The 13489-nt window shown below is 41.1% G+C and overlaps 1 protein-coding gene across 1 annotated transcript in view; it reads left to right on the top strand.

Moving 5' to 3' along the window:
• trpc5a (transient receptor potential cation channel, subfamily C, member 5a) overlaps positions 1 to 13097 on the top strand; it is a 186106-nt gene extending 173009 nt beyond the window's left edge. The window contains exons 16-18 of the mRNA XM_046064956.1: positions 2708 to 2749; positions 6496 to 6585; positions 10409 to 13097. Coding sequence (XP_045920912.1) covers positions 2708 to 2749; positions 6496 to 6585; positions 10409 to 11431 — 1155 coding nt within the window. The 3' untranslated portion in view covers positions 11432 to 13097. The remainder of the gene's footprint in view (positions 1 to 2707; positions 2750 to 6495; positions 6586 to 10408) is intronic.
• The last annotated feature ends 392 nt before the right edge of the window (positions 13098 to 13489 follow it).

Consider the following 13489-nt stretch of genomic DNA (forward strand, 5'->3'; position numbering starts at 1 on the left):
GGGTCTATTACTCTGTTGAACTGTATGTAAAGACTTCTGATACCATTGCCTCTGCCGATGCATTGGTAAAACGGCCGTCAGTAAAATGCATGTTGCAGACTGTATATAAGACGGTGGCAAGTGTTTCAAGTGTCATCTGTCCTCCAACACCGCACGCACAAATGCCATAATGAACATACCTACTGTAAGTTCTAAGTAAATCACATGATAACTTGGTTAGCTAGCTCACAACGATGTTTATCGGTTTGATGCTCTGACTTAACGAGGCGTGACGGCGTGACAGTGCGCCTGCGGAAGCTTGGAGAATGACGTATGACTTATGGAATTACTATAGTCGTACGTCACCATCCCGTTTTAACAACTAAGCAACTTTTGCAACTTTGAGCACAAAATTAAGCTATTTGTCAAAAATTATTTGGCGGACTATGTGGGTAATCAACATTGTAAGGCAATGACTCAGAAAAATATGAAATATCATAGAAATGTCAAAATACTCTGGAGGGGGGCTTTAAGGCCCCTCCCTCCAAAGGCAACTGTCTTCTGATTGGCCATTGTCTTATGTGTTTACCAGGTTGCCGCAGGGATAGGGCTGCATGTTCCTTTGTGGGCGTGGCCAGCATTCTCTGCCTGGAGCAAATGTCCGTATGTGGAAAGTAGAAAAAACTGTTTAAAACAGAGCATTCAGAACAGCGGGATATCTGAGGTTTTACTTTTAAATACTGTAACCTCATTATTTGAAGCTTTGGCCATGTTTAACATGAACATCTGACAATGTAACATTATAGAAATGCCAGAAAATATGAAAACGCGTAATAGGTCCCATTTAAAGTGATAAACAAATAAATAATATAATGTACAGTATTTTGAAATGGGTCATTCTGAATAATGAGCACTCTTATTTTTGTTGCGTATATTTTGATGCTAATACTTTTATTTAGGTACTTTGTTTTCACATACACACTATATGTATTGAAATTTGTTCTATGCATTCAAACCATCCACAGTAATGGGAGCAGTGGGCAGCCACTGTACAGCGCCCGGGGACCAACTCTTAATCTAAACCTGAGCCTGATTATTAATATTCAAAATAAACACATATAAAACCCTAGATATTTTCATAGAAAACACAACACGATGGCACCTGAACGCATCACTGGGTAACTTGATTTTGATGAGTGTTGTTGACAAGACAGCAAGACAGACATTCACATAACCAAAGGTTCATGAGTGTAACTGATGAAGTGTCCTTGAGCGAGACAGTTTTCCTCTTACCTCCGTCTCAGAAAACCAAATCAGTCGTGATTATTCCGAGGCATCTTAAAACTTAGCAGCACTCAAAAATCTTAGCATGGCCTCAATTTATCACTTCCTTCCTTATGCTGACGAACTCTCATCAGAGCGACAAAAGAGAGGTATCATCATGTTCTAGAGAAAAAGCAGTCATCCACAGTAACTTCAGTAATACATAATAGATACATGAACTCAGTATTTTCCAGGGTTATGCACATACCAAAGTGTACGTGTACATCGAAAAGAACGTGGAGTAGCTCAGTGAATTTTAAAAAAAAATTTGTGATTCAGTAAACACACATATGTAACACACTTGTTTTCAGGAGGAAAATAAAGATGAACTACTAATTCTCACTCCCAACATCTCACATATGGACCTTTGGTCAAGAACCTTGGCCACGACCCCTTGGCGTCGCTTTTTAACGCCCTGGATACACCTTTAGCGTTATTTTTTGACATGTATGGCTCCGTGGGCAAGTTAGCAACAATAAATATGCAAGTTCAGGTCAGCAAACATTGTGAAAAGTCGCAATGTGGTTAGGTTTAGGCACCGAAAGTTATTGGTTATATTTAGGAAAAGATCATGGTTTGGGTGTCCATTTCTCACTTGGCCGTGAGAAAGGGTTGAAACAAAATAGGATTAGAAATTGGTGTGAGGCCGATCTTTAAAATATTTATCATCAAAGTATTTAATCATCCCACCAAAATAGGTACAAGTGGTAGCAGTGCAAATGTAAACTACACAGCTTTGGATGCACATTTGTCAAGTTAGTCTGTTTCTCATATTTCTTCTTTTCATCATCTTCCTTTGTGAAGCATGAAACGCTGCCCGAATAAAGTTCACTTGAGCTCTGCAGCATCAGTTGCAGATTTAAAAAACTCTGAGCTATATGGTTAAGGCTTAATGCTGTAGGTCTCTAAAAATAACCTGTATGCTCTCAGCACACTTGATTCAATTGGTTTCATCGCTCGATGAGGTGAGAAGAGCGCTTCAATGAGAACATACTCACATTTTTGGTCATATCTGTCATTTAGATCATTGTGATTCAACTGAAGTGCTAAAATGTAAATGAAGAGCAGAACTCCTCTCTCCAAAATGTCCCATATACATTTTTAGTGGAGAAAAATGATTTATGGGAGTTTATTACTCAGCTCCTGTAAAAAAGTGCCATTCTGTCAGCCAAAAGCAATTTGTCACCTGGTCTCTTTTGTGTAAGTTTGGTGCTATTAATCTTTTTTTTTTTTGCGTCACTTTTTTAAAACAAAATTCATTTCAGAATGAAAGTTTGATGTAATACCGGGTTGTCTGAGAGGAAAACAAGGTAACTGAAAGCACAGGAGCCACAGAGAGGATTGAAAGCACGTGGAGAAAAAGAAAGAAAACAATGTTTAACATGATCTATTTTTCTCTTTGCAGGAACGCCACGCTGACAGTCTGATACAGAATCAGCATTACCAGGTCTGTACACCCGTTACAGCTTCATGTTTGTTTGTTTACTGTGTGTAGAGGTGTGTTTGTTTGTGTGCTAGAGGTCTTCAGAAGAACACAATCCCCCCAACAGTCCAGTATCTGATCCAACCTGAAATGTCCTGAATCCAACTTAAAGAAATGCCTGAGATTTAGAGAGTTTGATGAGAAGAAGAGAAGATAAGTAGCAAACATGGGGAAACAGCTAGCTTGGCTATCAAACTCCACTTACCAGCTGACCTCCAGTGGTTTAACTTGTCACCTTGCTGCAGTGATGTGGACTTGCACTGCTGGGTGTGATCACTTCTGACCACACCTATCATTAATGCTAATAACCAACTAACACTATAATGAATACATGGCCCATGATGCAGGCTTCATCTCTGTACGCTTCTTTATGTTGCCTGTACTGAAAGTGATGACGCGGGAGGAAATATTGTTGACCAGCTTCAGTACTAAATCTCCCTGTTGGGCAGTTTTTCAACAAGTGAGGCGGGCCTCCCCAGGTTGGCTCCAAACTGTTTCAGGGGAAGCTCAGTGAATTGAAGTAAAACAATATTACGACATCACATAGAAAAGCCTACATGTGTGATGTGGTTAAAGATGTGAAACAGCAATATTAGGCTATCTTGGCTCAATTGTTGAGTGTATATAGGATCAAATAACAATAATAATCCCATAAGCATGTAGGAATAGAGCAAAACTAAGCAAGTAAACTAACTGAGGGTGAGGGGCCGCCTTTCCCAAGGCTTGTCTGAGGGGACGCCCACAGTCTCAGACTTTGAAATTTCTTGGTTTAGTCCACATATGTCCACTTTGGAAATTTTATGTATAAGTCAATAACAATGGAATCAATTTTCAGCTGCTGGCAAAGTAAAATCAAGTGAACTGAGGACATTTGTAGACAAAAAAGGAATTAAATTGGAGTCTACAGCATCTGCAAAAACTTGTTGATTGAAGATTCAGGTATAGTTTCTTCTGGGATCTCACTCTTGTTAACATTCAGTCAGTGGAAATTTAAACCACCAGAGCTATCTAACGTTACTAAAGCCAGTTTAACTGGGGCTGTAACAAACCAATCTGTGACACAACAGAAACAGTCCAAAAAGTTGTAAAACCCTTTTACACCCATTGTCTCTCACTGTCACACACAGACTGCATCCCCCCCGGCCATTTCTCTCTGGCAGTGTTTTGTTTACATCTATGTTTACTAGCTTGCAGTCTTCTCCTTCCCTGCCTTTGTTGGCTCCATTGCTGTGTTGCCACCTGTAGATCAGTGGATTCAAAGAAGGACTTTGTTACAGCGTGGTGTTAATACTTTTACTTGAGTAAAGTATCTGAATATGTTCTACACCACTTCATGTGGGTGACATGATTCACATTCATACCACTGGTTTCACTCTTAATGTAAGTATAATCGGGAAAATGTCCATACAATATAAAAAGTTCTGGTGGTGGTTCTTCTGGTTAATTTATTCATTAACTGATTGAAAATTTCTGAAAATAGTAAGAAATGCTTTCACAATTACTTAGAGTCCAAAGTGACACCTTCACTATGCTTGTCTTGTCTTGATTTAAATAAAGATGAATTAAAATAATTACAAGGAAAAGCAGTAAATCCACATATTTGAGAAGCTGGAACCATAACATTTTTTTTTGCATTAAACATGGTTTGATTATTATCAAAATAGTTGCCAATTCATTTTCTAACAATTAATAAACTAGTTGTTTCAGCTGTACTTTATGTAACTGATGGGTAGTTTAACTAATAACAGCACATGCAAAAGTCTTAATTTGTATAGAAACTAGAAACATAAATTGTCATGAATAGAAAAACTCAAGTAAATACCTTAACTTTGTATTTAAGCACAGTCCTACATTACACCACTTTAACTGTTTGTACATATACAAACAATACGAGGGACCCACTCATAAAAACATGGCTAAAAATTGCAAATTGAGGTACAAGTCCTTTCAGTTACTCTTTAAATCTTACAATGTTTATGTTCATGTTTTGTAGCTTGCTGTCTTCTTCTTCACTGCCTTTGCTGTCGCATTGCTACACTTTAATTTCATGGGGATGTGCGTCCTCGTGCAGAATACAAACAAAACAGGCACCCACTGACGAAGACATGAGCATCAAATATATATATATATACATAACATGATACTCATACGACTTTTTCAAGGTGTAGTTTATAGTCTATTTTTTTTACAGCGGGTAAGCTTGAGAGGGTTTTATCATCTCAGCATCAAAAGTGAAAGCAACAGCAGCGAAAACCACAGCAAGGTCCTCTGATATAAATTAAAATGAGAGTGAGCACCTTCTTTAAACTCTTATTCAGATTATTCAGATTATTGTTTTTGGCAGCCATGACAGCATTTCTGATGTCCAGTGTTGTGGATACGCATTTTTTCAGCAAATCAACAGAGACAGAGATCTATTTTGACACCTCAGCACTGGCAGCAACTACAAACGCAGGAAAGCCAGTACTTTGTGTTTGGCAGCGCCGATTGTCACTTTGATCACCGTCCATGCTTTTAAGAATTGTTGTAGGAATCTGCCCTTCATTTTAGTGTGTGGTGTGTTTGGCAGAGGCGGAGAGTGACAGCATGCCAGACCATCCCGTTTGGCAGTCACAGGTGTTGACTGTGGGAGGATGCAGTGTGCTACTGTGTGTGTGAGCGTGTGTGTGTGTGTGTGTGTGTACTGTAGCAGTGTGTCAGGGTTTGAATTACCACCCACTGAGCACCAAATGCTGGTGAAATTTGTCTTTGGTCTTTAAATCAATAAGGGTCACCGACTCATTGGCTGATTACTTAATGAGACAATAACATTTAAATTCATCGGTTAGGTTCAATTAATCTGCAAGTGAACAGGTGTCAAATGATCACTAATGGTTTTATTCATTACCATTAACAAACACTGACAACCATGAGTGTAAATTCTTCCTTGGCCCATCATTTTTCCTAACATTTATATAAAACCTTTTTTTTTTATGAATGAAGTTTTTACAGCTGTGTCCAACCTGCATGGGCTTTATGCAAGCCAGAAAACAATACAATGTCAAACAATACAATAAAAATATCAAGAGACCATCTATACAAAAATGTATTTACTACATAATACTGGAGAAATCAGAACAAATCAGAATCAGCTTTAATGGCCAGGTATGTGTGCGCATCCAAGAAATTTGACTCCGGTCTTGCCCATCGCTGTACATACACAGAACAAGCATAAACGAAAAAAGCTCAACAAAAAACAGATATAAACTACTGCATACACATCATTCACAAAAACACTAGTGTAAGGGAGCAGAGAGCAAAAGATGAAAATAACAACAATAAAATAAAAACCATTCAGATTTTTCACAATCTATTCCAGGGTACCAAGCTATTTTATGAAAATTGACACTCTTGATTCATCACAGTACGTTCAACACAAAAGAAAAAGAGACTCACTTTTGACCTGAATATTTTTAAATCAGCCAAACAACCAGTGTACAAGGGAACAAAGATCTTTGGCCTCTAGATAAGTGATATGTAACGTATAATTCAGAGCCAGACTTTTACAAACGGCACATTTTCAAATCATTTTCTACTAATACAACTATACTTCTAATAGAGTTAACGCACAACTCAAATATTTTCTGTTGATCAGAGGTTTTCAAACTGTAAAACAATCAAACAACAATTAACTAAGCATGTTAAGTAATCTTTGCAACTGCCTCCAACAGGAAGTGATCCGGAGCCTGGTGAAGAGGTACGTGGCGGCCATGATACGCAGCGCCAAGACGGACGAGGGACTGACGGAGGAGAACTTTAAGGTGGGTGCTTTAAGGTGGAAACAAGCAGCTGTTGTGATGGTGATCCAAATGAATAAATAAGTAAAAAAGGAACAAAAAAGATGACAGCAAACATTGAAAGATCAAAAAGAGAAAGAAATCCTCAGGGTGTTTACACCTGCCAGCAGTGTATCTGAATCTTGTTTTGGTTTAAGGCTGTCTGACTGTCTCTGCTCACACACTACAGAGTTCAAACGATACATACAACATACGTTTGTCAGTTGGTTTGCTGTAAATTATATTAGTTTGTAGCTGAGTCTGCGGAAAATCAGGTGCTCCAGTGACTGTGCATGTTTTATTGATACCAAAGGCAGAGCTGTGCCTCATCGCTACAAATATTCATTAAATGATGAAAACTACCGACTCTCCGGCACTTCTTCTCTTCGGCTGCTGCCACAAAATCTACATCTCCGATCAATACCAACAGTTCATAGTCGACGATCCTTGAGAAGAGATTCTTTGCTTTTTCCAAATCATCTGAGCCGTAATTTATTCGGAGCGGTTTTAGCGCCCGAATCTTGTTTCCCATGATGCCTCTGGAGCCCAGCCTGGGCTTTGAAGTGGAAAGTTCCTTTGGGCTTTTCAGTGCAAAAACAACATCAGGTGCACATCGAGCCGAATCTCTTTCACACCCTGAGTGTGTTTGTGTGACTGTGCATTTGCAGAAAGTGTGTGTTGAAAAGAAGTGTAACTAATATCAGGTGCATGTTGAAGTAAATCACTGTTTTATCCTCCGAGGAATAAAGCCATGTGTGCAGCATTTGGATCCCATATGGCGAGGGGGAAAAGAAAAAAGATGCAGTAGCTGTGATAATATTTAAAAAACAAAAGGATTCAAGTTTGCTGAGATTATTTCGCTCATAGCTCCTAGTTCTCTCTGGTGGACTAATCGAAGATGCTGTTTCTAAATTATCTGTAGTTGTGTTTCTTGTTACTTATTGGACAACTATATATCTGTGATAAGCTAAAAGCAGCCAATTACATTGGCCATGCTGATGAATCAGACAGGCTGCATTTCATATTGCTTGTTTAGTTCGAACCAACAGACCGAAACCCAGAGTTATTCAATTCACAATTATATAATTACACTGAACAAAATTATAAACGCAACACTTTTGTTTTTGCCCCCATTAATCATGAGCTGAACTCAAAGATCTGAGACTTTCTCTATGTACACAAAAGGCCTATTTCTCTCAAATATTGTTCACAAATCTGTCAAAATTCTGTGTTAGAGAGCACTTCTCCTTTACCGAGATAATCCATCCACGTCACAGGTGTGGCACATCAAGATACTGATCAGACTGCATGGCAGAGATGCTCACAAGTCTTTGAGCTAGAGTCCAAGTCAAGTCTCAAGTCTCTCGTGGTTATAATGAATGTTGTATTACCTGCTGCGTTCAATCCAAGTTGCTAATAAAACTGCATAGCTATAAGGAATACTGTTAACCTGTTTTTCATTTACAGAGCACAACATGTAATGTGCAATGCAATTAATGACAGCTTATTAAATACTGTTAAGTCAATAAAACTGTGACGTTACATAGTCAACAATAAAGCTGTAACCTGTTTTTAACTTACAGAGCACAACCTGTGCAATGCAGTTAATGACAGCTTATAAACTACTATAAGTCAACACATCCTCCTGACTCTCAAATCAATAAACTGTAACCTGTTTTTAACTTACAGAGCACAACCATAATGTGCAATGCAATCACTGACAGCTGAAACTACTGTAAGTCAACACATCACCAGACTCTCAAACCAGTGTAACGTTATAACTAAATAAAACTGTAAGGTTACATGATCAACAATAAACCTGCAACCTCTTTCCAGCCAACGGCAATAATTAAGGTGATGGCAGCCAGCGGGACGTAAATTATTACGCTAACCGACCACCACAAGTTTGGCTTAAACAAACGCTCGTTCATCTTTTCATAACGAGTAAACTTCCCGTAGCTCGTAGCTGAAGCAAGAAGCAAGCTAACGTTAGATGTCCAATGCTGAGCTAAACATGTTTACTCACCACAGGTTACTAACCTATTTGCGTTCAGCGCTTCTTTGTTTGGGTCTTGTTGTATGAAGTTTTAAAGCCAAAGTTTGTGATGAATGGCTCAGCAGCTGCCGGTGTTTGTTGTCCTCTGTCACGTGCGGCCGCGCGCAGCAGATGTTACGTGTTACGTAGGCAGGTTATAGGTAACGGAGGGAGGGAATAACGGCTAGCTCATCAGACGTGTCCTAAAAAATAAACTCTGAAGTCACTGTGTGTGCGACTTAAGTCGACCTCGAGTCCGAGTCTCAAACTCGAGTCCCCATCTCTGCTGCATGGGTATTGCACAGGTCTGCCTTAGGCTGGCCACAATAAAAGGACAAGAAAATGATAAACGGTCTGTACTTAAATAGCGCCTTTCTAGTCTTCTGACTACTCAAAGTGCTTTTACAATAGGCCTATATCGCTTTCATCCTTTTACACACATTCATACACTGATGGTAGAGGCTAAGGTGCCAACTGCGCATCAGAACAGAAATCAATATTCAGCCATCAGGAGCAATTTGGGGTTTAGTATCTTGCCCAAGGACACTTCGACACGTAGATTTGAGGAGCCGCCCATCTTCCAATTAGCTGGCAACCCTCTCTGCCTCCTGAGCCACAGCCGTCCCTCTGCAACAAAGCAACAAATCCTCACATGTGAGAATGTTTTCCACTTCTAGATGATAAATGTCCGAAAAGATGAGGCAATTAATAGGCTAATTGTTACAGCGCTTATCTGAAAAATGTGAAATAAATTACTAAATGAAGACGGACTGGGAGGGAGAAATGACATTCAATTATAATGATGTCCTAGCATGTTATGTGTTAATTAAACGCTGCACCTGATTAGCTTCAGGGTTGAAATATCACTATTAATGTTTTACATTAGACACGTCACACAACGTTTTATCTTACCTTCATCGGGGTGGTAGCTGGGATGTGACTTCACAAGACAAATATTAATCACCATACATTTTTGGGATATAAGACATCATTACAGTGATTTTTTTAATAAAATGTAAAGAATATAATATTTACTTTCATTTGCACTGAACCTCACACTGGTCTGCGCCTCGCTGTGTTTCATGATCATGGCAGTAAAGACCTTAAAATGAATTAATTATAAGTGAATGAGGCAGTTTCTCAAATTGAGAGAGTTTACTTGAGCGACCCCTCTTTCTCTCTTCAGTCACACATTTATCTCACTTTCTCCACTTATCCGCTCTCTCTGTTGCTTGTCTCTCGACCTCGATCTCCCTCTCTTCACAACCATCCCCCTGAGTCCTTACCCTCCTCTTCACCCTCTGCCTGTACAAATTGATGTTTCACCTCCCCTCTCTCATTCAGTCACCATTCTCCTCTCTTCCACTTCGCCTCCTCACCTTCTTCTTTTCTGTTTTTTCGCTCATGTTTTCCCCTGAATAGCAGGTGTTTATAAAGCTTTAGAATAAACTTTGCAGCCCTTCCTGAAATAATATGTATGATTAAATTTCTTGGCTCAACATGACAGTTTTATTTCAAAGGGAAATTTGACTTTTAGTTTGAGTTCAATTGTTGTTGTTTGTTTTTATATTTTTATTTTCGACAGTGCTGTGCTAGATTTTTCTCCAATATTTACTTTTTTTCCTTTCTTTCTTGGCCTTTCTTAACACTTTGATCTCTGTTCTTTTATTGCTGTAGTTTAAAATACAAAGAGACAATTTAATTTATCTTCACAAAAACAACAGTGCGCCACTCACATGAACTCGTTTTAACTCTGTTACTGTCTCTTTCCAGGAGTTGAAGCAAGACATCTCCAGTTTCCGCTACGAGGTCCTCGATCTTCTTGGGAACCGGCGTCCTCCCCGGCGACATTACTCCTCCTCCAGCGAGACAGCAAGAGACGATGGCGCCATGGCCTCAGAGGACGACAGCGAATCGGGTGACGGCGGTGGAGGGAGTGGCCAGAGGTCAAAGGGCGTGACCTTCATGACCCCGCTGGAAGACGACGTGAAGCCGACACCCACGCACGGCGTGTCTGCCTTGGTGCGCTCCATTTCTGGAATGACCCAGATAGAAGGAGGGGGAGAAGGTGAGGAGGGGGAGCTGGAGGAGGGCATTGGATGGGGGGAAGAGGAGGAAGAAGAGGAGGGGAAACCAAAGAGCAACGGGCTGAAGACAACCGTCATCCCTCCATCCTCCACCACCGTCCTCCCCTCCCCGTCATTCTCCTCGTCGTTCTCCTCATCGTTCGCTCGTACGAGGACCCGCCTGCAGCGCATCTCAACTCCGAGCGCAAAGACAGACTCTTTCAAGCGCCTCTCCTACCTGTTCTCACGCTCCAAGCGCAAAGCACCACCCATGCCTCTCCCCCTCCAGTCCCCACCTTCCTACACCATTTCAGACGGGTTGCTCCGCCCCCTGGGGGGCCACAGCCACTCCGACTTTGGTCTCAGTAACGTAACCAGAAGCGAGACTCACCTGAACGAGGTGGGCCTCTCAGTCGACATCAATAACCCCTCGTTTTCCCCGCGGAGAACGAACGGGCGGGACTCGCTCTTGACGCTGCCCCTCCCGCCCCCGTGCCCCTGCCAATCCCTGCACTGTGCTTCCAACATGTCCGAGTCCAGCTCGCGCCTCCTGGACTCCAGCGAGGACGTTTTCCAGGGCGGAGGCGTGGGAGGAGCGGGCGAGGGCGGCATGGATGGAGGCGGGGGAAGAGGAGGGGTTATGATGATGGGCGGGTGGGTGGGACCGTGCGACGATGTCATAGAGGACAGCTGTGAGGTCATAGAGGACTCTGTCACCACACAGCTATAGGAGAGACGGACAACCAAACTGTGTTTCTTTGTTTGTTTGCAAATGGCTGCATTCAGAGGGAGAGAGACAGAGAGAAAGGCGGAGGGAGGAGGGGGGACGAGAACCCAACGGAACCTGTTCTGGAACTCAAGGTGGATGGATTCGGGAATTCAACAGTGGAATTCTAGAGAACAAGAACGGAGCGGTTGAGTGACGGTCCAGAAATGGCAGATGTTCACGAAGACAGCCTGACATTTGGTTATCTGCCCGTTTTTATTCCCGTCAAATACTTAGGCTTTGTCACATCCTTCAGCGTCTGAGCAGTTTGAAAGTCAGTCAGATTTTGGCCTTTCTTTTAACCGAGATCATGTCAAGTTCATGACATCCCAAAATAGCATGGATTTATTTGACTGGAAAAACTCCACGGTCAGCAGCCCAGTGCTAATACCCGTTACTGTCTCTTTCCATGAGCCTTTCCCGCTCGAGACTTTACATGACAAGAACATCACACACATAGAAAAATGCTTTTCTAGTCTCTGGGGATAGTTTACACTAATGAAACCCTCAAACCTTTATTTAACCAGGAGAAAGCCCATTTAGATATAATCTCTTTTTCAAGGGAGATCTGGCTAAGAAGGGCAGCTAAACCGCATTTGAGCTGCTGATGTAGTTTTTTGTTGACATATTGCTGTGGACACCTGGGACAAGTTGGCAGCAATTCTGACTTGCTCTGCTGTTGTCCATGCAGCTCTCTCAGCACATCATATTCACGGTCAGGTCCAGGTTACTTGTCATGGCTTTCACAAACAACTGTCTTCAAAAACATCTGCCATTTTCATGCCTCAGGAGAAGAGTTAAGAGGAGAGTACACATTTTTCTTCTTTCCTCTGGGAGAATCAAACAGGCATGACTATTATGGAATTACAAGTAGCCAAAGTGACTTTTTCGGACAGGAAATATCATTAAAAGTCCCTGTTTGGTTTTCAACACATGACGCTGTCTTTCCCTTTAACCAAGCTTCAAATGTGTAACGGATTAAAAATGGAATTAAATCCTGCATTTGAATGGAGCTACCGTGAAACTCAGCCAAATGAAATGTGACTAACTTACAATTGCAAAACATCTGATTGGACCGATGGAATAACCTCCCCTTTAACTCTGGATTTTGATGGATTTAACGCCGACCGAATCACTGGGATGAAAGCAAACGGCATGGAACCGTTGCTCTGCTGTGGATAGCCAGCACCCTCTCTCTCTGCATCAACAAGGGCCAAGGAACTTTATTTTATCCTAATAACAGTTATACTAGTAATAATTATAACGATAATAATAATAAGAGACTTCTAATAATAGTAATGAGGACCATTCTGGTTCCTAAAGACAGTCTTTGCTTCTATTTGAGTTGCCTATGATATCCTGGCTTCTCGTTCAGCTCTTCCTTAATACGTACACTTTAACCTGATGAATTAAAAATATATGGTGATATTTATTGTGAGGACGAGGGATGATGGGTGTGTGAATGGGTGGAAAGGAGGAAGAGAAGGAGAGAGGCAGGGACAAACGCAGAACGTTTTCCGGATAAAAAAGGAAGGAGATGACGGGAGAAATAGAGGAGATAGGAAGCAACAGAGGAGGCGAGGAGGAAGAAATAACATGGGTGGAGAAAGTGGAGACGAGATTGCCTCTCTATATCTGTGGAAATCTATTTTAAAGGGAAATTTCACCAGAATTTCATCATTATTTTTTTTTCTTCTTGAAGTTGCTCAGTGCAGCGACTTCAAAAGGTTGGCATGAGCAGAGGCTGTTGAATTTTACTCTGGTTATATACGACATGTCAGCAATGAAGTAGAGAAATTATGCATGTTTGATCAAAAAAAAAAAAACACCATAACCTGCAACACACACACACACAAACTCGAAATTGCAACTAGTGTGATGAGTAGCTCCTGGCCAAATGTTTTGCCCTTTGTGAGATCTCTCCAGAGTCCTCCACTGTCTCCCTCTTCAACAGGATGACACCAGCTCTCTCTTATTTTACATCCCTTCTCTCTCTTTCTCTTTCTTTTGGTTTATTCTTAC

This window comes from Micropterus dolomieu, linkage group LG12 (assembly GCF_021292245.1).
Source record: "Micropterus dolomieu isolate WLL.071019.BEF.003 ecotype Adirondacks linkage group LG12, ASM2129224v1, whole genome shotgun sequence".
Classification (NCBI taxonomy): Eukaryota; Metazoa; Chordata; class Actinopteri; order Centrarchiformes; family Centrarchidae; genus Micropterus; species Micropterus dolomieu.